The following is a 25,855-nucleotide window of genomic DNA, read 5'->3' as shown; positions in this document are numbered from 1 at the left end:
GAAGAAAATGGTGCAAAGAATTCTCTTAGATTTCTTTGTGCCATTTCTTCAGCCTCCCTAATGAGGAAACACCCATTTGCATACAATAAGCCTGGTGCAGGCATAATGTGGGGCAATGGATTACAAAGTGGTGCAATTCACGCATTGAGCCACTTTGTAATTATGGCGCTTGTAAAAAGCCACTTTAGGGCCGCCTCACAATAAAAAAATAACGCTATGGTGATGCTAAGGGGGTGCTAGGGCCTTATAAATCAGGCCCTTTGTGTCTGAATTAAAATCTGAGCCCAACACTGCCCACACAGCCCACACAGGATCATGCCTGTACCCACCTGGCCAACACCACCCACACAGGCTCTTTTTTTTCTTGTGCTGTCACAGATCAGTGTGTGATGCCACATGTCATTGTGTGCTTCCTACAGGTAGTGTGTGCTGCCTCAGGTCACTGTGTGCTGCCTCAGGTCAGTGTGTGCTGCCTCAGGTCAGTGTGTGCTGCCTCTGGTCAGTATGTGTGGTGCCTCCAGTCAGTGTGTTCTGCCTTCAGTCCCTGTGTGCTGCCTCAGGTCAGTGTGTGCTCTCTCCGGTCAGTATGTGTGCTGCCTGAGGTCAGTGTGTGCTGTCACAGGTTAGTGTGTGCTGCCACACATCACTGTCTGCTGCCCCAGGTCAGTGTGTGCTGACCCAGGTCAGTGTGTGCTGCCTCTGGTCAGTAGGTGTGGTGCCTCCAGTCAGTGTGTGCTGTCTTCAGTCCCTGTGAGCTGCTTCAGGTCAGTGTGTGCTCTCTCCGGTCAGTATGTGAGCTGCCTCAGGTCAGTGTGTGCTGCCTCGGGTTAGTATGTGTGGTGCCTCAGATCAGTATGTTTTGCCACTGGTCAGTATGTGTGGTGCCTCCAGTCAGTGTGCGCTGCCTTTAGTTACTGTGTGCTGCCTCAGATCAGTGTGTACTGCCTCTGGTCAGTATGTGTGGTGCCTCCAGTCAGTGTGTGCTGCCTTCAATCACTGTGTGCTGCCTCAGTTCAGTGTGTGCTGTCACAGGTCAGTATGTGCTGCCACACATAATTGTCTGCTGCCCCAGGTCAGTGTGTGCTGCCACTGGTCAGTATGTGTGGTACCTCCAGTCAGTGTGTGCTGCCTTCACTCACTGTGTGCTGCCTCAGGTCAGTGTGTACTGCCTCTGATTAGTATGTATGGTGCCTCCAGTCAGTGTCTGCTGCCTTCAGTCACTGTGTGCTGCCTCAGGTCAGTTTGTGCTGTCACAGGTCATTGTGTGCCACCACACATCATTGTCTGCTGCTCCAGGTCAGTGTGTGCTGACCTAGGTCAATGTGTGGTGCCTCTGGTCAGTGTTTGCTGCCTCTGGTCAGTATGTGTGGTGCCTCCAGTCAGTGTTTGCTGCCTTCAGTCACTGTGTGCTGCCTCAGGTCAGTGTGTGCTGCCTCTGGTCAGTATGTGTGGTTCCTCGAGTCAGTGTGTACTGCTTTCAGTCACTGTGTGCTGCCTCAGGTCAGTGTGTGCTGCCTCTGGTCAGTATGTGTGGTGCCCCCAGTCAGTGTGCCCTGCCTTCAGTCACTGTGTGCTACCCCAGGTCAGTGTGTACTGCCTCTGGTCAGTATGTGTGGTGCCTCGAGTCAGTGTGTACTGCTTTCAGTCACTGTATGCTGTTGCAGGTCACTGTGTGCTGTGTGCTGCCTCAGGTCAGTGTCTGCTGCCTCAGGTTAGTGTTTGTGCTTACGGTGTGTGTGTGCTTTATATGGTCAGTATCTGCTTCCACAGGTCAATGCGTGCTTCCTACTTTCAGTGTGTGATGCCTCAGGCTTATGTGTGCTGCTTCCGGTGAATGTCTTCTGTCTACAGTCAGTGTGTTCTTTCTACGGTCAGTGTGTGCTGCTTCAGTCAGTGTGTGCTGCCTTGGGTCAATGTGTACTACCTCAGATCAGTGTAGGCTTCCACAGGTCAGTGTGTCTTCCTCCAATCTACATGTGCTGCCTCAGGCCAGTGTCTGCTGCCTCCGGACAATGTCCGCTACTTCAGGTCAGTGTGTGCTGCCACTGATCAGTGTATGCTGCCCCTGGTCAGTGTGTGCTGTCACAGGTCAGTGTGTGCTGCCCCTGGTCAGTGTGTGCTGTCACAGGTCAGTGTGTGCTGCCCCTGGTCGGCGTGTGCTGCCTCAAGTCAGTGTCTCCTGCCACAGGTCAGTGTGTGCTGTCACAGGTCAGTGTGTGCTGCCACAGGTCAGTGTGTGCTGCCACTGGTCAGTGTCTCCTGTCACTGGTCAGTGTCTGCTGCCACAGGTCAGTGTGTGCTGCCCCTGGTCTGCGTGTGCTGCCACTGGTCAGTGTCTCCTGCCACTGGTCAGTGTGTGATGCCTTTGGTGAGTGTGTGCTGTCTACCGCCAGCTTGAGCTGGGTCAGGTAAGTGTGTGCTGCCATTAGTCAGTGTGTGCTGCCTCCTGTCAGTGTGTGCTGCCTGTAGTCAATTCGAGCTGCCTCAGGTCATTGTGTGCTGCCACAGGTCGGTGTGTGATGCCTTTGGTCAGTGTGTGCTGTCTACGGCCAGCTTGAGCTGTGTCAGGTCAGTGTGTGCTGCCTCCTGTCAGTGTGTGCTGCCTGTAGTCAATTCGAGCTGCCTCAGGTCATTGTGTGCTGCCACAGGTCAGTGTGTGATGCCTTTGGTCAGTTTGTGCTGCCTGTAGTCAATTCGAGCTGCCTCAGGTCATTGTGTGCTGCCACAGGTCGGTGTGTGATGCCTTTGGTCAGTGTGTGCTTCCTCAGTTGAGTGAGTGCTGCCACAGGCCACTATGTGTTGCCTCAGGTGACTGTGTGTGACCTCAAGTCAGTTTGTGCAGGTTCACACTAGGGTGTTGCCTAAAGTGAGTGAGTGATGCCTGAGGCCAATGAGTGCTGTCTCATGGGAGTCCCTGCTGAATGAGTTTTCATTCTCAAGTCTGTGAGTCTTGCTTTTTTTCAGCAGGTTCTGCTAAAGACTAGATAATATTTCTGCCTCATGTTGGTGGCTCCAGTGTCCAGCCATGGACAGGGTTTATTGTCTGGGGGGTGCTGTCTCTGGTCTGCTTTGTCTGTCAGGACAGTGAGTTCTGGTCATGCTCAGTTTGTTTTCCCTGAGATGAGAGGTCTTTGGCATGTGTGGGACTAGTTTTATTACAGTTCGTGGAGATACTTTCGTAGGGTATTTTGTTCTGTTTGTGGATTCTTATTAAAGCTGAGGGACTTTAACATAACTGTAGACTATTATTACTGATATCAGAAGTAATTAGAAATAAGGAATGATGGAGTCATTTTGAGAAGACGCGGCAGGGCCAGAAGATACCTGTGATCATCACGGTGTGGATGTTGGCCACTTTCAGCTCCTTCAGGATTCCGCTGGTCTCAGGTTTTAGGCGGTTTTCCAATATCAAGAGTCCCAGGAATTGCAGGTCTGACTCCACGTTCTCCCTAGCGGTGAAGAGAAGGAAACCAGGAGATCACACTGATATTCACCAGAGTGTGAGCAACCAAGTGTGGACACCAGTCCACCTCAATGAATCTTCTCAGAAACTCTACCAGACCCCAGCCTGCCCCTAAGGTCTCCTCCTGACACTGAACGCTAGATAAATCAAGGGCAACTATTCCTAGCGAGAACTGAATTTGTCAATATAGAGATGTTATATATTTAATCTTGGAAATTTAGCCTGTAAGTGTGGACAATATCAGCAAATTGTGATCTTTAGGCAGAGACTAGCTACCCTGGATTCCATCTACCAAGCTCTGCAACGCTTCAACCGGGAGACTGGCATTTATATAAGCCCAGTTGGCTTTGTTTTAGCTTTCTTGTGCCTTAAGTCGCCTGCTCCTCAATGCAAGTGAGTAAGGATAATAAGTTGCCCTGATTTTTATTTGAATATCTCCTTTCCTGTTTTCAGATGCTGACTAGTGTGATGTGGCCTCTATGGGCCTGGAAACTTCTTACCTTGTCATACTGTCAAAGTCATCGTGGGTGCCAGCTCCGATCGCCTTGTACCCCAGCCCGATAACTCGAAACCCCTGGAATGTGTAGAGCTCCAGCTCTTTTGCGAATGAGTTTGGCACTGTGGGGAACACGTTCAGGAGTTTAATCAAGGATCAGAGGGCATGCAAGGTAGTTTTATAATCCCAACAAATTCAACACCCCAAATGTTAGACCTGACAGCCTTAGGGTGGTCACTCACAACTTTTTTGCCTCCCTCCCTCCACTTGTTGAGACAGTTTTTGCTGGTTCTAGGACTCTGCACACTTTACCACTGTTAACCAAGTGCTAAAGTACATATGCTCTCTCCCATATTTAATTTACTGCTAAGTCCCTAATAAAGTGCACTGCATGTTCCCAGGTCCTGTAAATCAAATGCTACTAGTGGTCCTGCAGGACTGATTGTGCCACCCACATAAGTAGCCCCTTAACCATTTCTCAGACCTGCCATTGCAAGGCCTGGGAGTGCAGTTTTACTGCCACTTTGTCTTGGCATTTAAAAGTACATGCCAAGCCTTAAACTCCCAATTTTCTACATATACGTCACCCCTAAGGTAGGCCCTAGGTAACCCATAGAGCAGGGTGTTGTGTAGGTAAAAGGCAGGACATATACCTGTGTGTGTTATATGTCCTGGTAGTGGAAAACTCCTAAACTCATTTTCCACTGCTCTGAGGCCTGCTCCCTTCATAGGCTAACATTAGGGCTACCCTCAAATACTGTTTGAGTGGTAAATTCTGATCAGAAAGGTGTAGACAGGTTATAGTTGGTATGGACAGAATGGTAATACAAAATCCTGCTAACTGGTGAGGTTGGATTTTATATCACTATTTAAGAAATGCACTTTTAGAAACTGAAGCATTTCTCTGCACTTAAATCCTTCTGTGCCTTACGATCCACATCTGGGCTGGGCTGGGCTGGTTGACAGCTCCCTTGTGCATTTCACCCAGACAAACACAAACACAGAATGCTCAGTCACACCTGCACACATCGGCATACTGAAGGGTCTTCCTGGGCTGGAAGGGTGAGAGGGCCTGACACTTACTTTTCAAAGGACAGTGGCCTGATTGTTCTGCCTTCCTGCCCTGATGGCTGGGTGCAGAGTACCTTTGTGTGAGGGCACTCCTGCACTAGCAGAGGTGCCCCCACATCATCCAGGACCAATTTATTAGACTTCCTGAGTGCGAGGGCGACATTTTGTATATGTACTAGACAGGTCACTACCCATGTCTAGCTACATAATGGTACCTCCAAATATGGCCATGTGAGCTGTCTGTCATCTCAGAATTATACTACAATACTGAATCTAGCATTGGTTGTATAATTCCATGCAGTCTGGGTGCTCCACAGTGGATCCCCAGTATTGCCAAACCAGCCTTCTGAGGTTTTCCAGCAGCCCCAGCTGCTGCCACCTCACAAACAGGTTTTTGCCTTCCTGCTGCTTGTTACACCCTCTCCCTATAGAAATAGGTGTTACAGGCATGGGAGGGGTAGCCTCCCAGGGCCTCTGGAAGTGCTTTGAGGGGCACAAATGGTACCATCCTTGCATAACCCAGCCTACACCGGTTCAGGGTCCCCCAGTCCTTGCTCTGGTGTGAAACTAGACAATGGAAAGGGGAGTGATCACTTCAATGTCCATCACCACCCCAGGGGTGGTGCTCAGAGCTCCTTCAGAGGGTCCCTGGGTTTTGCCATCTTGTTTTCAGGATGGTCAGGGAACTCTGGGAGCATCTGAGTGGCCAGTGCCAGCAGGTGACGTCAGAGCCCTCCCCTGATAGGTGCTTACCTGTTTAGGTGACCAATCCACCTTTCAGGGCTAATTAGGGTCTTCCCTCTGGGTGATTCTTCAGATTCGGATTTCAAGACTCCAGTGGGAATCCTCTGCAACCTTTACTTCACCTTCTTACTAAAGACAATGCATCTGCTCTCCCAGGAACTCTACAAAACTGCAACAAAGAAGCCAGGACAACTTCTGCAACATTGTAACTTCAGCTCCTTCCAGCAACTGCACCTTTTTCCCAGTCGTGCATTCTCAGAGGGCTTCCAGTTTTCAGCCTGCACCAGAAGAATGAAGGAATCTCCTGTAGAGTGACATAATCACTTCCCTACTCCAGCAGGTACCCTCTGCAGCAACGACTGGTGGCTTGGGTCCCCGCTCCTGGTAAAGTACATGGATCCAGCAACACGGGTGGTGGATTGAAGTGGTCCCAATGGTCCAGAAGTCCAGGTGTCCACTTTTGGTGGAGGTAAGGGCTTGCCTCCCCACACAAGACAGTACCCCTGTGCACATGTTTTTTGCAGTTGCCAAGGCTTGTGTGAAACCTTCCACAAAGTTCTTTGTGCACAGCGCAGCTCCGGCCCCCAGCACTCCCTCCTGTGACATTCTCCGGGAGTGTGGAACCTTTTGTTAGTGTGGTGCATGGGCCTCCATTTGCACTTCTTTTGTCCTCGTCTTGTGGGACTCCTAGTTGTGCTGCCTGGTTTTCAAAGGGCTCTCTGGACTGCTGAAGGCCCACTCTGATTCCCATTCTGGTTAGAGTCGACCTGGTCCTTTCTGGTCCCAGGCAGCGTCATTTTCCTTCAACTGTGAGTTTTGCATTTGCCAAGTTTGTTGGCAGAATCCCGCAATGCAAACCAGACTGCAATCATCCGTACGGCATGGGACATCATCTGCACCAACCAGGAACCCGCATCTGTCTTCTTGGGTGCATAACTGACTTTGTCTTCTCACTGGTTGTTCTCCTTTTGCATCTTCATCAGGGTTAGCAGGGGCTCCTGTTCTCCCTGGATTCTTCAGTGCTTCTTCACTTGGGCCCCTTCTTCCACAAGTCTTCAGGTCCAGGAATCTATCATTGGTGTCTTGCAGTCTCTTCCGGTTCTTGCACTATCTTTTGTCATGAATTCTGTGTGTTTTTAGGAAACTTACAGTGATTTACTCCTGACTTCCTCAGCTCTGGGTTGGGTTCTACTACTTACCTTGGATGTTTTCTTACATTCCCAGTGTCCCTCTACACACTACACTTACCTAGGTGGGAAACCAACTTTCACATTCCACCTCAGCCCCCCCCTCAGCTTTTGCCCCTCATGAAGAGTGTGTCAGGCTGAGCAAAGGTCAGCCTGACACACTCTTCATGTTCAGGTCAGGCAGCCAGGAGTGAGGCATGTGTGATTTGCGCAGACTCCTGGCAGCCTGAGCTGAACTTTGCTGGGCTGAGGAGGTCACAGCTCCTATGGGCGTGACCTCCTAGGCTCAGCAAAGGTGCCTCCAGGCCCTCCCCGGGTGACGAGGAAAGCGTCACCCATTGACTTCGAATTGGGCGCTTCAGGTTTAAGCCCTGAAGTGCCCAGGGCGAGTGTCAATCAGTGACACTTTGTCACAGAGTGGGGTGGGTGCGTGCATGTTTGAATGTTATGTGTGTTAATGGATGTGGGTGTGGGTGTAAAAGAATGAGTGTGTGTGATGTTTTAAAATGAATGTTTGGTGCGTGCGTGCATGTTTGAATGGTATGAGTGTTGTTAATGGGTGTGCGTGCATGCGTACTTGTGTGTGAAAGAATGAGTGTGTGTAAACTTTTAAAATGAATGTTTGATGCATGCATGCATGTTTGAATGTTATGAGTGTTGTTAATGGATGTACATATTGGGTGTCTGTGTGTGAAAGAATGAGTGTGTGTGTGTGTGTGTGTGTGTGCTACCTGCCCGCCCCACTCCCTCCTAAAGCTGCCGGCCGCCACTGTTCCACTTTCTTAGCATATGGTTTGTGTTCCCTATAGGCCTATTTCTAACTATTGTGATTTTCACTGTTTGCTCTATTCTCTGCCTGTTTTCTGACTGTGTGCTTACCTGTTTCTGGATACTAGTGTATATAATGTGTATATCACTTACTTCCTAAGGGAGTATAGTCTCTAAGGTATATTTGGGAAGTGTGTGACCGAAATAAAGTACCTTGATTTGTGTACCATTGAGTATTTTCTTTCATGTGTGTGAGTGCTGTGTGACTACAATGGTATTGCATGAGCTTTGCATGTCTCCTAGTTAGACGTTGGCTGCTCATGCACACTACCACTAGAGAATCTTGGCTTCTAGATGCTGACTACATACACTAATAAGGGGTAACTGGACCTGGTATAAGGTGTAAGTACCTCTGGTACCCACCACAAACCAAGCCAGCCTCCTACAGGGTGACTTCAAAGAGTGGTATTGAAGTGCTCAAGGTCCCCTTTCAGTATAACCCTCTCTGTCAGGGTCCCATTAGGGGGTTTGGCAGTCCATTGTGTGACCTGCCGCCTCTTTGAGCCCTATGATTACAAGGCACATTAAACAATTTGGGGATATTAGATCTCAGGGATCTGACTTGGCAATAGGGCTTACATTTCCTTGTAACATAAGAGGACCTCATTGAATAAAGACACGGAAGGCAAAGATGAGGGCCTTAAATTTTATCCTCTTGATGACTGGGAGCCAGTGAGGATGACGTATGTGGCGGGAAACCCAAAATCGAGGAGGAATCTGCAAGATTAGGAAAGAAATGGAATTCTGGACTGCTTGTAAGTGTGGAGTTAGGTATGCTGGCAACTCCAAATAGGAGCTGTTGGAATAATCCAATCTGAATGTGAGCAAGCCATGGCAACCAAAAAACTGCCCACTCACATTTACATAACAGTGTCACTTATCAATTTAAATGCTTTGCATATCCCATGCACGCCCCCCTACTGACATATCCCTCAGCAGAAATGTATATCTTTGTTGCAAAAACTATTTATTGCACAATCAATATTATATAGTTTCAAGACGTATTTGTTCATAAATTATGTATTTAGAATTTCATAAAATTGTATATTTTACATTTGTCTCCTCATGTTTATTTAAGATATAGCTATTAAAAAATGAACAATTTATTGCTCTCAACAAATAGTTACTAACGCAGTAAACCCCACTCCCCGCCAAATACTAAAAAAACTCTCACATGCTCACTATCAAACTTCAGTCATACTACAGCCACTCTCCCCAGACATCAAGGTACTATTGAAACTTTGAAATTGCAGACCAAAAACCATACTATTGATATATTGAAACAAACCTCACAGGCATATTTACTGAAATATAGAATTCAAGAACATCAATGTCTGATACCATTTCTCAAATATCTGCAAGAGGTAATTATTCATTGTATGAGTTGTTGCTGTTTTGTAAATTGTTACTTTGTGGAGAGATGTGCGTCATCAGCAATACCTAGCACATACTTATAGTGATTTCAGCACCCATCACAGTTTCCTGTTCATTATTTTCATGTTCCTCAAGTACAATGTATTGTCTCCAGATCATCAGTTCAATTGCAGTCGACATGCGTTTCGGTGAGCAAAACCGCAATAGTGGTCATCACCTTCTTCAGGGCGCAAGATGGATGAATGTATGGTTGGGGCATGAGGTACCATCCTGGGAAACATTCCCTACCAGAAAGTAGTAACCAAGTGAACTAGTATCGGTACCCGGGACCGGGTACTCAAGGCAATTGCATGTCGCTGGAGACAGAGATACACTATGGGGGTGATTCTAACCCTGGCAGTTGGTGTTAAAGCGGCGGCCAACCCGCCAACAGGCTGACGGTAAAAAATATGGGATTCTGACCCTGGCGGGAACCGCCAACACAGACAGCCACTTTAACACTCCGACCGCCACGGCGGTACAAACAAACAGCGCGGCGGTCACCGCCAACAGCCAGGCGGCAGACAATGTACCGCCCACACTATCACAACTCACCAATCCGCCACCTTTTCCGGGGCGGGAGCACCGCCGATAAAAACACGGCGGAAACAGACTACGGACGGGAAAACGCTCACCACTACGCACTCCAGGAGGAAGGAGGACAGCATGGAACCCGAATTAAACATCCTACCTGCTCTCGTCTACCTTCTCATCTACCACGAGTACGAAGTCCGGCGCAGACGACAACGGTGAGTACTGCACCTACGACACACGGGAGGGGGGAGGACGAAAGGTTACGGGCACACACATATGCGACCCACCGCCCCCCCCCAACTATGTACACACCAATGCAGAGCAACAAGTCACAGTGACACCACCCAAACACCCCTGAAAAATGCTAGGACATAATCAAATTTGGAATAAATATTTATGTACCAAAAAGCTCCTGAAAATTATCGTACAACCATGAAAGATATTCACAACAAAACTAATGACATACACATCAGTGTATAACTGAAGTAACAAGTCCTGCACATCCTACGAATTCATCATGTCCGTGGGCCAAAGTTTTGAGAAACAAGGGCAAAGCCCACACAGGAGACCTGAGTCCTTTGGAGAGAACACTGCAGGGGCATCAGATGTAAAAACTACAGGCACCTCAGGGGGAAGGGAAGTGGGGGGCACCACAGCCACATGAGTCCACAACGCCAGATCCACGAGGAGCCACCATGCCCACTGTACCATCCTGGGGAGTGCAAAGCCACAGTCTCTCAATGTCTCTACAGTGGGTGGGCTGCCCACTGTACCATCCTGGGGAGTGCAAAGCCACAGTCTCTCAATGTCTCTACAGTGGGTGGGCTGCCCACTGGACCATTCTGGGGAGTGCAAAGCCACAGTCTCTCAATGTCTCTACAGTGGGTGGGCTGCCCACTGGACCATCCTGGGGAGTGCAAAGCCACAGTCTCTCAATGTCTCTACAGTGGGTGGGCTGCCCACTGGACCATCCTGGAGAGTGCAAAGCCACAGTCTATCAATGTCTCTACAGTGGGTGGGCTGCCCACTGTACCATCCTGGGGAGTGCAAAGCCACAGTCTCTCAATATCTCTACAGTGGGTGGGCTGCCCACTGTACCATCCTGGGGAGTGCAAAGCCACAGTCCATCAGGTGGATGACAGTCTCCACTGGTCAAGGAGGAGGCATGGTGGGCACAGTGAACCATAAACAGTGATTGAGACAGCGGTGCCCAGCGGAGCGGTGCTTGAGATGAAGGGCCCAGCGGAGCGGTGCTTGAGATGAAGGGCCCAGCGGAGCGGTGCTTGAGAAGAAGGGCCCAGCGGAGAGGTGGAGAGACAGCGGTGCCCAGCGGAGCGGTGCTTGAGATGAAGGGCCCAGCGGAGCGGTGCTTGAGATGAAGGGCCCAGCGGAGCGGTGCTTGAGATGAAGGGCCCAGCGGAGCGGTGCTTGAGAAGAAGGGCCCAGCGGAGAGGTGGAGAGACAGCGGTGCCCAGCGGAGCGGTGCTTGAGATGAAGGGCCCAGCGGAGCGGTGCTTGAGACGGCGGTGCCCAGCGGAGAGGTGGAGAGACAGCGGTGCCCAGCGGAGCGGTGCTTGAGATGAAGGGCCCAGCGGAGCGGTGCTTGAGACGGCGTTGCCCAGCGGAGCGGTGCCTGAGATGAAGGGCCCAGCGGAGCGGTGCTTGAGACGGCGGTGCCCAGCGGAGCGGTGCATGACAGGAAGGGCCCAGCGGAGCGGTGCTTGAGATGAAGGGCCCAGCGGAGCGGTGCTTGAGATGAAGGGCCCAGCGGAGCGGTGCTTGAGAAGAAGGGCCCAGCGGAGAGGTGGAGAGACAGCGGTGCCCAGCGGAGCGGTGCTTGAGATGAAGGTCCCAGCGGAGCGGTGCTTGAGATGAAGGGCCCAGCGGAGCGGTGCTTGAGATGAAGGGCCCAGCGGAGCGGTGCTTGAGATGAAGGGCCCAGCGGAGCGGTGCTTGACATGAAGGGCCCAGCGGAGCGGTGCTTGACAGGAAGGGCCCAGCGGAGAGGTGGCGAGACAGCGATGTCCAGCGGAGCGGTGCTTGAGACGGCGGGCCCTGTTCAGCGGTGCTCTTCTCCACGGCGGGCCCTGTTCAGCGGTGCCTATCTTCACGGCGGGGCCCTGTTCAGCGGTGCTCTTCTGCACCGCGGGCCCTGTTCAGCGGTGCTCTTCTCCACTGCCGGGCCCTGTTCAGCGGTGCTCTTCTGCACCGGGGGCCCTGTTCAGCGGTGCTCTTCTCCACGGCGGGGCCCTGTTCAGCGGTGCTCTTCTCCACGGCGGGGCCCTGTTCAGCGGTGCTCTTCTGCACCGCGGGCCCTGTTCAGCGGTGCTCTTCTGCACCGCGGGCCCTGTTCAGCGGTGCCTATCTCCACGGCGGGCCCTGTTCAGCGGTGCCTATCTTCACGGCGGGGCCCTGTTCAGCGGTGCTCTTCTGCACCGCGGGCCCTGTTCAGCGGTGCTCTTCTCCACGGCGGGGCCCTGTTCAGCGGTGCTCTTCTGCACCGCGGGCCCTGTTCAGCGGTGCTCTTCTGCACCGCGGGCCCTGTTCAGTGGTGCCTATCTCCACGGCGGGCCCTGTTCAGCGGTGCCTATCTTCACGGCGGGGCCCTGTTCAGCGGTGCTCTTCTGCACCGCGGGCCCTGTTCAGCGGTGCTCTTCTCCACGGCGGGCCCTGTTCAGCGGTGCCTATCTCCACGGCGGGGCCCTGTTCAGCGGTGCTCTTCTGCACCGCGGGCCCTATTCAGCGGTGCTCTTCTCCACGGCGGGGCCCTGTTCAGCGGTGCTCTTCTGCACCGCTGGCCCTGTTCAGCGGTGCTCTTCTCCACGGCGGGGCCCTGTTCAGCGGTGCTCTTCTGCACCGCGGGCCCTGTTCAGCGGTGCTCTTCTGCACCGCGGGCCCTGTTCAGCGGTGCTATCTCCACGGCGGGCCCTGTTCAGCGGTGCCTATCTTCACGGCGGGGCCCTGTTCAGCGGTGCTCTTCTGCACCGCGGGCCCTGTTCAGCGGTGCTCTTCTGCACCGCGGGCCCTGTTCAGCGGTGCCTATCTCCACGGCGGGCCCTGTTCAGCGGTGCCTATCTTCACGGCGGGGCCCTGTTCAGCGGTGCTCTTCTGCACCGCGGGCCCTGTTCAGCGGTGCTCTTCTGCACCGCGGGCCCTGTTCAGCGGTGCTCTTCTCCACGGCGGGGCCCTGTTCAGCGGTGCTCTTCTGCACCGCGGGCCCTGTTCAGCGGTGCTCTTCTGCACCGCGGGCCCTGTTCAGCGGTGCTCTTCTCCACGGCGGGGCCCTGTTCAGCGGTGCTCTTCTGCACCGCGGGCCCTGTTCAGCGGTGCTCTTCTGCACCGCGGGCCCTGTTCAGCGGTGCCTATCTCCACGGCGGGCCCTGTTCAGCGGTGCCAATCTTCACGGCGGGGCCCTGTTCAGTGGTGCTCTTCTGCACTGCGGGCCCTGTTCAGCGGTGCCTATCTTCACGGCGGGGCCCTGTTCAGCGGTGCTCTTCTGCACCGCGGGCCCTGTTCAGCGGTGCTCTTCTCCACGGCGGGCCCTGTTCAGCGGTGCCTATCTCCACGGCGGGGCCCTGTTCAGCGGTGCTCTTCTGCACCGCGGGCCCTATTCAGCGGTGCTCTTCTCCACGGCGGGGCCCTGTTCAGCGGTGCTCTTCTGCACCGCTGGCCCTGTTCAGCGGTGCTCTTCTCCACGGCGGGGCCCTGTTCAGCGGTGCTCTTCTGCACCGCGGGCCCTGTTCAGCGGTGCTCTTCTGCACCGCGGGCCCTGTTCAGCGGTGCCTATCTTCACGGCGGGGCCCTGTTCAGCGGTGCTCTTCTGCACCGCGGGCCCTGTTCAGCGGTGCTCTTCTGCACCGCGGGCCCTGTTCAGCGGTGCCTATCTCCACGGCGGTCCCTGTTCAGCGGTGCCTATCTTCACGGCGGGGCCCTGTTCAGCGGTGCTCTTCTGCACCGCGGGCCCTGTTCAGCGGTGCTCTTCTGCACCGCGGGCCCTGTTCAGCGGTGCTCTTCTCCATGGCGGGGCCCTGTTCAGCGGTGCTCTTCTGCACCGCGGGCCCTGTTCAGCGGTGCTCTTCTGCACCGCGGGCCCTGTTCAGCGGTGCTCTTCTCCACGGCGGGGCCCTGTTCAGCGGTGCTCTTCTGCACCGCGGGCCCTGTTCAGCGGTGCTCTTCTGCACCGCGGGCCCTGTTCAGCGGTGCCTATCTCCACGGCGGGCCCTGTTCAGCGGTGCCTATCTTCACGGCGGGGCCCTGTTCAGTGGTGCTCTTCTGCACTGCGGGCCCTGTTCAGCGGTGCTCATCCAGCAGGTCAAGGGAGCCAGACCTGGCCTGGACTCCCGGCTCAGTCGCCCTCGGACCGTGACGTTTCTGGACCCTTCGGGGACGGACTCCTGGCCTCCTTGGTGTCCTCCTTCCCAGCTGGGATGTGGCATGTGGGGTCCACCTTCTCCGCGCTCCTGCTGCCCTTCCGCTCCTTTGATGGGGCTCTCGGGCCCTTGCCTCCCATAGATGGTGTGGGTGGTGAAGTGGCCGCACATTGCTCCTTGGGGGCAGCCCTGTCGGTCCTCGCACGGAGGCCCTTGTTTTTGCGGGTCCTCTTGCCGGGGTGGGGGCTGGACGTGTCCTTGCTGCTGATCGATGTGTCACTGCTGGCAAAGGGTGGGCTCCAGAACCCATGCACAACAGTGACACCCGAAGCTGGGCTGGTGGTGGCTGCGGTGCTCTTGGGACTCTTTGAAGATGGATGGGGGAGCTCATCGGGGGGAAAGAGGTCAAGGTTAGCCAGGAAACGTTTTTTAGGGCCAAGGTAAAGGGTAGGAGAAGTGGAGATGGAAGTGGAGGTAGAGGAGGTGGTTGTAGGAGAGTCAGGTGTGCTGTCATTGGGTGAAGGTGCTGGTGCTGTAGGCTGTCGTGAGGTGGATGGCTGTTGGGTGGGTGGCTGCCTGCGTTTGTGTGTCTTGGAAGAGGGGGTGACAGACACAGTGGGAGAGGACACAGGGGACGTGTAAATGGCAGTGGGGGTGGTGACTGCACGAGTGTGGACTGTACTGGAGGGTGAGGTGGTGATGGAAGCACTGGCTGATGTTGGGGTGCATGCAGGTGTGAGTGTAGACGTCACAGGGAGGGAGGAGGGAGACGAGGAGGAGGGGGACACAGGGGTGGCAGTGGCTGTTGGCATGTCTGCATCTGGGTGTTGCTTGGGTGAGTGTTTGTGGGATCTGTGGTGCTTGTGTTTGGATGAGCTGCTCTTGGGTGTTGAGGTGTGTGCAGGCTGGTCTGATGGTGTGGATGGGATAGGCTGAGGAACAGGAGACAGAGAAAGGCTGGAGGCAGTAAGAAGAGGGAGGCTGGAAACAGGGACAATGGCTGCCGTCAGTGCTGAGGCCAGAGCAGTGAACGCTCGTTGATGGGCAGCCTGACCCGAATGAATGCCCTCCAGGTACGCATTGCTCTGTTGCACCTCCCTTTGCACACCCTGGATGGCATTCAAAAGGGTCGTCTGCCCAACAATGAGCGTCCTTACCAGGTCAATGAGCTCCGCACTGAGGGCAGCAGGGGCAACAGGGGCAGGGGCTGAGGTGCCTGGGGCGAAGGAGACGCGCGCCTTCCTGGGCGAACCGGCACGGAGCGAAGACTGAGGGGCTGCTGGGAGGGCGGGGCTGGTGCGCTGGGTGGAGGCTGTACCTGTAGAGGCGGGGGGCACGGATGTTGCTGCCACCGCTAGGGAGCTCCCATCCGAGGACGTGACGCTTTCGCTGCTCTCACCAGCGGTCCCCGTCGTGGTGCTCCCCTCGCCCTCCGGATCACTGGTGCCCTCGGTGTCTGTTCCTGGGCCCACCGGGGCCTTGTGTCCTGCAGCTCCCTCGTGCTCCGATGCCAAATCTCCTCCGCCTGATGATGCTAATGCACACATGCACAAGAAGATGAAGAGAAAGGGTGGGGGGAGAAAAAAGAAGACCAGGTTGAGTGCATGCAATGTCAACACCGTTGGCGGAGAGGACAGACACAGGAGCCTAATGCACTAAGCCGCGCATTCGGGGTACACTACTCAGTACTACTGACTAGGACAACAGGCCAAGAGACGTCAAACGCGCACATGGGAGATGCTGGACCTTCAATGGCTGTACTTGTCACCCTACCGAGGTGGGGGCCGGGGGCACAGGGCCATGCCTAAGGGAGAGGACTAAACTACAGAAAGCGCCCTGGCCTAATGTCACCCACAGCCCTCCTCCCCCACCCAGACGCCTCCACTGCGCAGAAAGATAGGAGAATGTGCTGATACTCACCCCCTTGTGTCTGCTGTGATGTCTTAAAGCGCCCATCCAATTCTGGGTAGGCCACCGCCAGGATCCGGGACATCAGGGGGGTCATGGTGCGACTGGCACCCCTCCTAGGTTGGGAGGCCATCCCCAGTAGTGTTTCTGCGGTCTTCCCTGTTCCGCGGCGGATGTCCTCCCACCTCTTGCGGCAGTGGGTGCCCCGTCTGTTCTGGACCCCCAAGTTCCGGACTTCCTTGGCGATGGCACGCCAAATCTCGATCTTCTGATGGGCGCTGACCTATTTGACATGTACAGGGTGGAAAGGAGGAAATCATCAATGACCTGCATGTTAGATGTGATTGGCCCCCCCCACCAACTTTGCCATATGGCACATGCTCTCCTCTGTCGGGCGTTGCACTCCTCATTCGCCCCCCACCCCACCAACTTACATCCACCCCAATCCACACAGGCATAGCCCATTCCATGTGCACCCGGTGTACTCACTTGTTGGTCTGGAGGACCGTAGAGTAGCGCATACTGGGGGAGGACCCCATCCACGAGCTTCTCCAACTCTTCAGACGTGAAGGCAGGGGCCCTTTCCCCAGTCGCAGCAGCCATTGTATCTTCCAGACCGAGGTCACAGCAGCACTTGCAGTATAGGTCCTCTCCTGTGGATGATCAGGTCTCGAGTGATTAAGCAGATAGAAAATGACGGTCACGCCCGCGGCGGTGCGTACCGCGGCGGTGCGTACCGCGACCGCCGGCGCACTTCGTCATTGGCTCCTGAAACCCATAGGCTTCAATGTTAACCAATGCGGCTTTGCGCCGCGGTCTTCGACTGCCTACCGCCACGGTGTGCCCCGCCAGCGCATTGACCTCACATCCCATTGTCCCACTTCACAGGTCAGGCAGCCGCCATTTCAAGGGCCTACATGGCTTAATTTTGACTGCGACACACAGGCCTAGGCCTTGCATTGCCACACATACACGCCTTTCAACCCATTGCCATTCATTAACTGTGCAAGCTGTCTGTACGTACCTGTGGTTTGGCTGACTCTGTGCTCCATGTTGTCCTTCCTAGGCACCGTCCGCTGGGACTTGGGATGAGAAGGAGGAATCCTCGCGTGTACCGACCGCTGGTGGACCTGTCGACAATGGAAGAACGCCATATAATACTTCGATACAGACTTGACCGTGCCACTATCCATGAACTGTGTGCCCAGCTGGAGCCAGCCCTGATGTCCCCCATCCGCCAACCCACAGGGATTCCCCCTCTGGTGCAGGTTTTGTCAGTCCTCCATTTTTTGGCAAGTGGGTCATTCCAGACCACAGTGGCCATGTCATCTGGAATGTCTCAGCCTATGTTTTCAAAGATTTTGAGTAGAGTGTTGTCTGCCCTGATGAAACTCATGCGGAGCTACATCATTTTCCCAGAGGAGGGTGACTTGCCTACAGTGAAGGGTGATTTCTATGCCCTTGGACATATCCCCAACATCATTGGTGCCATTGATGGGACCCATGTGGCTTTGGTACCCCCAAAAGACGATGAGCAGGTGTACCGAAACAGAAAAAGTTATCATTCGATGAATGTCCAGGTGGTCTGTTTGGCTGACCAGTACATCTCCCATGTAAATGCCAAGTTCCCAGGGTCAGTGCATGACGCGTATGTGATGCGAAATAGCAGCATCCCCTATGTGATGGAGCAGCTACAGAGACAACGTGTGTGGCTTATAGGTGACTCTGGTTACCCCAACCTGCCTTGGCTACTGACCCCAGTAAGGAATCCCCGGACCAGGGCAGAGGAACGGTACAATGAGGTCCATGGGCGAACTAGGAGGATCATCGAAAGGACCTTTGGCCTCCTGAAGGCCAGGTTTAGGTGCCTGCATATGACTGGGGGATCCCTGATGTACTCACCAAAGAAGGTGTGCCACATCATCGTGGCCTGCTGTATGCTTCACAATCTGGCATTGCGACATCAGGTTCCTTTCCTGCAGGAGGATGGTGCAGATGTTGGTGTTGAAGTAGCTGTGGAGCCTGCGGAGAGTGAAGAGGAGGAAGACTCAGAGGACGACACAGACAACAGGGACAGAGTAATAGCACAGTATTTCCAGTAGCACACAGGTAATGATCACCCATGCCATTTTACATTTCCTGAAAGCCTCCTGCATCTCTACTTTGTCGGTTTCCCCCCAGACCTATGAACATGATGTTTGATTTTCCCTTCCCTTTTCTGTGCTGTATGAGCCACTGCATGACCTCGGCTTGGTTGGCCCATGGACTAATGCTAAGTTACCTCGGTATGTGTAATTCACAATGTTCACAATACGTAATTGATATGTAATGTGTCATACATTTGTAAATAAGACAGGCTGAGTCCTGATTGATTTCAGTGCAATGTGTTATTTATTATTAGTGCATAGATATTGGTACATGATAGTGAAACAGTGATGGGTGGGGGTGGAGTAATGTCCATGGCGGAGTCCAGTTCTCAGTCTCACAGGTGCATTGTCCATATGCCTGTGGCAGGATGGAGCAGGGGCAGTTCAAGGTTTGACAGGGTGGCAATGTGGGACAGTGGGAGGACTTCAGGGAGTATGTGATGCTGGCGGGGGACTTGACATCCTACTCTGTCGGTTTTTTGGATCTCAGGCTCCTTTTGCGGGGCGGTTGTTCTTCAGCAGGAGGTGGGGTTCTGGTGGGCTGTCGTTGTGGTGGGGCCTCCTGTCCACTAGCGCCGGCGGAGGTGGTAGGCTGTTCCTGTTCCTGGCTAGTGACAGGGGCCCTGTGTGATGCCACATGGTCCCGAAACGTGTCCTCTATGCGGTTCAGGGCCTGGACTATGCTCCCCATAGCGGTTGAGATGTTGCTGAGTTGGTCGCTGAACCCCATGTAGCGTTGCTCCTGCTGTGCCTGGATCTCCTGGAACCTGGCCAGTACCGTCGCCATCGTCTCTTGTGAGTGGTGGTAGGCAGCCATGATGGTGGTGAGGGCCTCTTGGAGAGTGGGTTCCCTGGGCCTCTCCTCCCCCCCCTGTCGCACAGCAGCCCTCCGAGTTGCCCTGTTTCCCTGGGCCTCTGTCCCCTGGACGGTGTGCCCACTCCCACTGCTCCCAGGTCCCTGTTGTTGTTGGGTTGGTGGGTTACCCTGGGGGCCCTGTAGTGGTAGACACACCGCTGCTTGACCTGTCCTAGAGACAGAGGCATGGGCCCGCTGGGTGGGAGCTGTGCGGTTGTTCCCAGAGGGGGTTGGGTCTGCAGTGGCCTGTGTCTGGGTGAGGGGAACCGACTGCCCAGAGGTCCCCGATGGTCCGGGCTGGTCGTCAGGTTCCAGGTCGACAGAGCTGCTGTCATCACTAGTAGCCTGTTCCAGGGGTGGGATGGACATTTCTGGTCCCTCCTGACCGGTGTGTTGTCGTTCGGGTCCTGCATGGGGTAAGAGGGTATGGTTATTGTTTCTGTGTGTGCATTAGCTTGCGTTTTATAGGTGCCCTTGTCCCCCAGTGCTGGCATTCCCTTGGGGGAGGTGTTGTGAGGGTGTTTTGTGGGGGGGGGGGGTGATGGGTATGTGCAGTGGTCATGCTTAGGTGATGGGTGTCCATAGTTTGGGGGTGGCATGCAGGGGTTGGTGTTGGGTGGGTTGTGCTGGGGAGACATTCTCAGGGAGGATGTGTGCTGGGGGGTTGGGGGTGAGGGTGGGGGTTAGCATGCTGGGGGGGGTGAAGTGGTTGGCCTTGTACTTACCAGAGTCCATCCCTCCGTGTACTCCAGCGAGGCCATCAGGATGCAGGATGTTGAGTACCTCTTGCTCCCATGTTGTGAATTCGGGTGGAGGTCCCCCGCCAGTCTTCTGCACTGCGATGTTGTGTCGCGAGACCATCGAGCGCACCTTCCCCCGTAGGTCGTTCCATCGTTTGCGGATGTCCTCTCTATTTCTGGGATGCTGTCCCACCGCGTTGACCCTGTCCACGATCCGCTGCCAGAGCTCCGCCTTCCTTGCTATGGTGGTGTGCTGGACCTGTGAGCCGAAGAGCTGGGGTTCCACTCTTATGATCTCCTCCACCATGACCCGGAGTTCTTGGTCCGAAAAGCGTGGGTGCCTTTGTGGTGCCATGGGGTGGTGTGTATGAGGTGTGGGGTGGTGTATGTGATGATGTGTGTGTTGGTGTGTGGTGCTTTGTGCTTCTATGTGGTGTGTGTGATGTTGCGGTGTGCCTCTGTGTGTCTGGCTATCTATTCTCTGATGTGTCTCTCTCTCTCCTTCGTCTCTGGTTTTTGTTGGTAGGGGTTTGTGGGTGATGTGGGTGTGTGTTTTATATGGTATTGGATGTGTGGGAGTGGTGTGTGTATGTGTTTCAGGTGTGTGCCTTTCAAATTGTCCAATGTGGTAGGGGTTTGTAAAGGTGTGTGTATTTTGACCGCGGCGGGGTCTACCGCCAATGGAATACCGCGGTTGAATGACCGCCGCGTCGATTTGCGGGTCATAATGGGATGGGCGTATTTCTGTTGGCGTGGCGGTGGAGGTTTGGTGTTCTCCAGTTTACCGCTGGCCGCTGATGTGGCGGACTGCAGTGGAGGGCGGATTTTCGGAGGTTTTGCAGTTGTGGGTCAGAATGTCCGTGGCGGCTGACCGCGGCCGCGGCGGTATTGTGGCGGCCTTCTGACCGGCGGTAAGCGGCTTTTACCGCCGAGGTCAGAATGACCCCCTATGTTCGCTCCAAAACCAGACCAACACAAGGGAGAAGCCTCCAAAGCACCATTAGAACTTGTGAAGGGGAGCGCTGGGGGTGCCCCACAAAAGGCCCAGTGGCGAGCTCAAAGGCTGGATGCTGTCTCACACTGAATGTATCCACTGCCTGGCACACCCAGGAGTCTGCAAAACTCACTGTTGGCACTGAGATAAGAAAAATAATAATTGATTATTTACCCCGCTCTTTCGGTAAAGGATTTTACATACAACACTATGGGGGTCATTCTGACCCCGGCGGTCTGAGACTGCCGGGGCCAGGGTCGGCGGGAGCACCGCCGACAGACCGGCGGTGCCCCGCAGGGCATTCTGACCGCGGCGGTTCGGCCGCGGTCAGATGCGGGAAACGGCGGTCTCCCGCCGGTTTCCCACTGCCTTGCAGAATCCTCCATGGCGGCGGAGCACGCTCCGCCGCCATGGGGATTCTGACACCCCCTACCGCCATCCTGTTCCTGGCGGGACTCCCGCCAGGAACAGGATGGCTGTAGGGGGTGCCGCGGGGCCCCTGGGGGCCCCTGCAGTGCCCATGCCAATGGCATGGGCACTGCAGGGGCCCCCGTAAGAGGGCCCCACAAAGTATTTCAGTGTCTGCTATGCAGACACTGAAATACGCGACGGGTGCCACTGCACCCGTCGCACCTTCCCACTACGCCGGCTCAATTCTGAGCCGGCATCCTCGTGGGAAGGATGATTTGCCCTGGGCTGGCGGGCGGCCTTTTGGCGGCCGCCCGCCAGCCCAGGGCAAATCCCAAAATACCCTCAGCGGTCTTTCGACCGCGGAGCGGTATTTTGGTGGGGGAACTTCGGCGGGCGGGCGGCCTCCGCCGCCCGCCGAAGTTAGAATCACCCCCTATGTACTGATAGTAAAATGCGTGTCAAAGGTTTCCTATAACACATACATAAGCACTCAACTAGTTAACATTAACCAGCTTTTAAAGGATGAAAGGCTTTGCCAGGTTTCTAGTAGGCACTGGCAGAATTTTAATGCCGCAAGCAGAATTCAGGGAATTTTCTCATCTCCACATTACTCTTGTAATGGGTAGTCCCCGCCAAATTCCGCTAATCGCCGCATGGCAGAATATATTTTCCATCCGAGCAACATTATGACTCCGGGTACAAGGAAAAGCTTCAGAATGTCAGCTGGAGAGTGGATTATGGCATCCCCTACTGCAATTTCTGGTCCCTAGGAGGACTTCTGGTGAGATGTAACAAACAGGAGCGGTCACGGTCAGAGGACGGCTTCCCAGGTTGGTTTTGTACTCCAGCTGCAGCAAAATGAAAAATAGGGTGATACTGTGCATTGATTTTTAGTGTGAAACGCACCACTGGTGCTAAAATCGGAGCACGAGCAGCACAGCGTGCATTTTCCACCCGTTGGCGGAACTGCTGAGTTACCTCTTGTAACTCCCAATGATTCAGTGGATAGAAATTCTGTGAGTTCTGCCGAGGCCTAGTTTCTAGGCTTCTGTCTGTAAATGTGAAACTGATAACAGTTAACTCAAATTCTGAATTTTATAATTGGAATCGTTATACAAATGGCATGGATTTCCACTGACAGAGAGATTGTCCTGCACACACCCGAACAGTGCAATGGCATGTAGGCTAATGTCTAAAAAGACAGGCAAGTGCAAGCCAAAGTTCCTATTTTTGGTTCCATTTCAGTTTGCATCACATGCAGTATCTGCTGATTCAGGGTTTAGGCACCTTCAGCACCTAGAAATGGCAGTCCATCCACCAAAAGAACGGATAAAAAAAGCCATTAGCTCAGAGTCTAAAATCCTCTAAACATTGAAAGTATTGTGAAACAAACATTTGTAAAGTCAGTAGGCGTACCACTGGCAAGCTGGTGCAATGGTTCAAATAGTTTTTATTTTTTATTGCACGCATATGTGTTGGGCCTGGCTCTTTTTGCAGGCTCATCCTCAAACTTTTTGTCTCCTTCCTCCTATTTTTTCCGACCTCTTGCTGTTGGCTCTAGGGCTATGAGCACTTTATCACTGTTGATCAGTGCTAAAGTGCAGGTGTTCTCCCAACACACAGTTCCCAATGCTGTAGGAATAGGAAACTGAAGTCTTTGATATCACTGAGACTTCCAACAGGAGGTAAGCTCTACTCCAAGCCCTTGGAGAAGTTCCTCAAGCAGGACACACAGCAAAGTTCACCCTTTACAATCTTTTCAACCAGAAGCAGCAACTGCAGGCCAGTCCAGCAAAGCAGCACAACAAAGAGACAGTTCTCCTCCTTCAGCTCTTCAGCTCTTCTCCTAGGCAGAGGTTCCTTCTGATTCCAGAAATATTCTAAAGTCTGGGGTTTTGGGTCTTCTTCTTATACCCAGTTCTGCCTTTGAAGTTTGCAAACTGCAAAGCAAAGTCTCAAGTGTTTGCAAGATCCTTCCTTGTCCAGGCCAAGCTCCAGACACTCACCAGGGGGATGGAGACTGCATTGTGTGAGGGCAGGCACAGTCCTTTCAGGTGTGAATGACCACCCCCACCCCTCCTAGCACAGATGGCTCATCAGGAAATGCTGACTACACCCCAGCTCTCTTTGTGTCACTGTCTAGAGGAGAGGTATGAGCAGCCCAACTGTCAAACTGACCCAGACAGACAATCCACAAACAGGCAGAGTCACAGAATGGTTTATGCAGGAAAATGCCTACTTTCTAAAAGTGGCATTTTAAAGCAGACAATCGAAAAAACAACTTCACTAAAATATGTATGTTTAAATTATGAGTCCAGAGACTCTAAACTCTACATTTGTATCTGCTCTCAAAGGGAATCTGGCCTTTAAGGATATTTAAAGGCAGCCCCCATGTTAACCTATGAGAGGGATAGGCCTTGCACAGTGAAAGCCGAATTTGGCAGTATTCCACTGTTAGGACATAGAAAAAAACACACTAGTATGTGTCCTAACTTAAACATACACTGCACCCTGCCCATGGGTCTACCTAGGACCTACCTTATGGATGCCTTACATGCAGAAAAAGGGAAGGTTTAGGCGTGGCAGGTGGGCACACTTGCCAAGTCGAATTGGTAGTTTTAAACGGCAAAGACAGACACTGTAGTGGCAGGTCTGAGTCATGGTTACAAGGCTACTAACGTGGGTGGCACAACCAGTGCTGCAGGCCCACAAGTAGCATTTGATTTACAGGCCCTGGGCACCTCTAGTGAACTAAACTAGGGACTTGCTAGTAAATCAAATATGCTAATCATGGATAACCAATCAACAATACACTTTATACAGAGAGCATATGCACTTTAGCACTGATTAGCAGTGGTAAAGTGCCCAGAGTCCTCAAGCCAACACAAACTGGTCAGAAGAAATAGGAGAAAGGAGGGAAAAAGTCTAGGGATGACCCTGCAAAAAGGGCCATTTCCAACATCCTGGTATGGGCATTTATGGGGATCTTATGATGTGCATTATTGTAGTAATGTTTTCCTTACTACTGCATATTTTGCAAAATACCCAGTAATCTATGTGTTTTATGTGAGTTCTGCTGGCTTTCGCAGAGTATTAGACCTGTGTAACGTTCTGACAACTGATTGGGTAGCAGGGTATTACTGACATGTTGTGTTTCGTCTACTAATGTTGTGTACAATACAGTTTTATTTTATATAACTTGGTGTTGTGTTTCCTTTGCGGTGGGAATGGTGCATCATGTTTGTGTGTGTTGTGCAAACACTTTTTCATTGCCTCCGGGTTAGGCCTGACTGCTCGTACCAAGCTACCAAGGGGGTGAGCAGGGGTTATCTTGGATGTGTAACTCCCTCGCCCTGACTAGAGTGGGTGGGTTCTGCTTGGCTTAGGTGCATACCCTAGCCAACCAAAAACCCAATTTCTAACAATTTCTAACAATATGTCCAAAAGAAGTATAAAAATAATCATTGCATGTCATTGAAAACAAAATTCTGTTGCTTCAGAGCAGGAACATGGCGTTGAACAATTATAAAAATTATTTTAAGTTTTAATGCACATCAAAGTAAAATGTGATTCCTTTTGGCACTAATGCAATATAATCTGAAGATATAGGGGGCTATTACAACTTTGGAGGAGGTGTTAATCTGTCCCAAATGTGACAGATATACCACCAGCCGTATTACGAGTTCCATAGGATATAATGGACTCGTAATACAGCTGGTGGTATATGCATCACTTTACCGTCACTTTTGGGACGGATTAACACCTCCTCCAAAGTTGTAATAACCCCCATAGTGCAAACAGGCAAAGATGACTAAAAAAAGATGACCAATGGAAAAAGCAAACCCAACAAAAAATATTGTGAGAGAGTGAATTTCTAAGTGGGCTGACCCATTGCCCTATGCTGTATGCCTTTTATGGGTGAAAGCAGGATGTGAATGACAGCTCAGTGCATTAGGAAGGCTGAACCAAAAGCCCCATACGTATGCATACATGTATGTATTTTTATGTGTGTAATTTTTATTACAGAAGGAGGCTGCCTGAGACGAGAACCTAAAAAGACAAAGCTATTGTTCTTCCTGCAGTGAGGCTTTGTGAAAACAGTGATTGCCAGGGGAACAACATACTGAACTAGGATACCGCTGTCTCTCGGTATCAAGCTTATACATATTATAATATTTTATATCCTTGTGCATATGTTTTAATTGAATGTTAGTTGGTACAGAAAGGGGAATACGTAATATGTCAGACACAGTATTAAAAATTGCTGGGATTCAATGTATTAATGCATTTGAATCCTCTAGGTTAGACTTATGATATACAGTTTGAAATGCCTAACAAAATCAAAAACATTCAGAAACCCTAGGACAATAAAGAGGACAATAATGGTTATCGTTTGGTGTGCTGGAAAATGGTGGCTGAGTTTGACTGCTCTTAATTCTGATGCTCACCTGTTGTAGGTATGGGCATGTACCGTGCACCTGAAAAGAAGTGAGAGTTGGCATTTGTCTTGTCTGGTACACTACTGTCAATGGCCCCCGTCAAGGGCGCAATAGGCAAATATATTACATCCATATTTTGTTCATTTGCTAAGTACAATTTAATGTATCTGTGTAGGAAGATTACCATTATAAAGTACATCAAACTCTTTCAATGGTCCACGTACACATCTTGGGGTTCACTAGGCACTGAAGCC

General features: G+C 52.6%; 1 protein-coding gene across 1 annotated transcript in view; it reads right to left on the bottom strand.

Moving 5' to 3' along the window:
* Positions 1-25,855, bottom strand: part of LOC138265202 (probable cation-transporting ATPase 13A4) — a 146,176-nt gene that overhangs the window by 32,990 nt on the left and 87,331 nt on the right. Inside the window, exons 17-18 of the mRNA XM_069212746.1 lie at positions 3,964-4,081; positions 3,325-3,449 (exon numbers count right to left, since the gene is read on the bottom strand). Coding sequence (XP_069068847.1) covers positions 3,325-3,449; positions 3,964-4,081 — 243 coding nt within the window. The remainder of the gene's footprint in view (positions 1-3,324; positions 3,450-3,963; positions 4,082-25,855) is intronic.

The sequence above is a fragment of the Pleurodeles waltl genome, chromosome 11 (assembly GCF_031143425.1).
Source record: "Pleurodeles waltl isolate 20211129_DDA chromosome 11, aPleWal1.hap1.20221129, whole genome shotgun sequence".
NCBI lineage: Eukaryota > Metazoa > Chordata > Amphibia > Caudata > Salamandridae > Pleurodeles > Pleurodeles waltl.
This window is presented reverse-complemented; position numbering and strand designations above follow the sequence as displayed.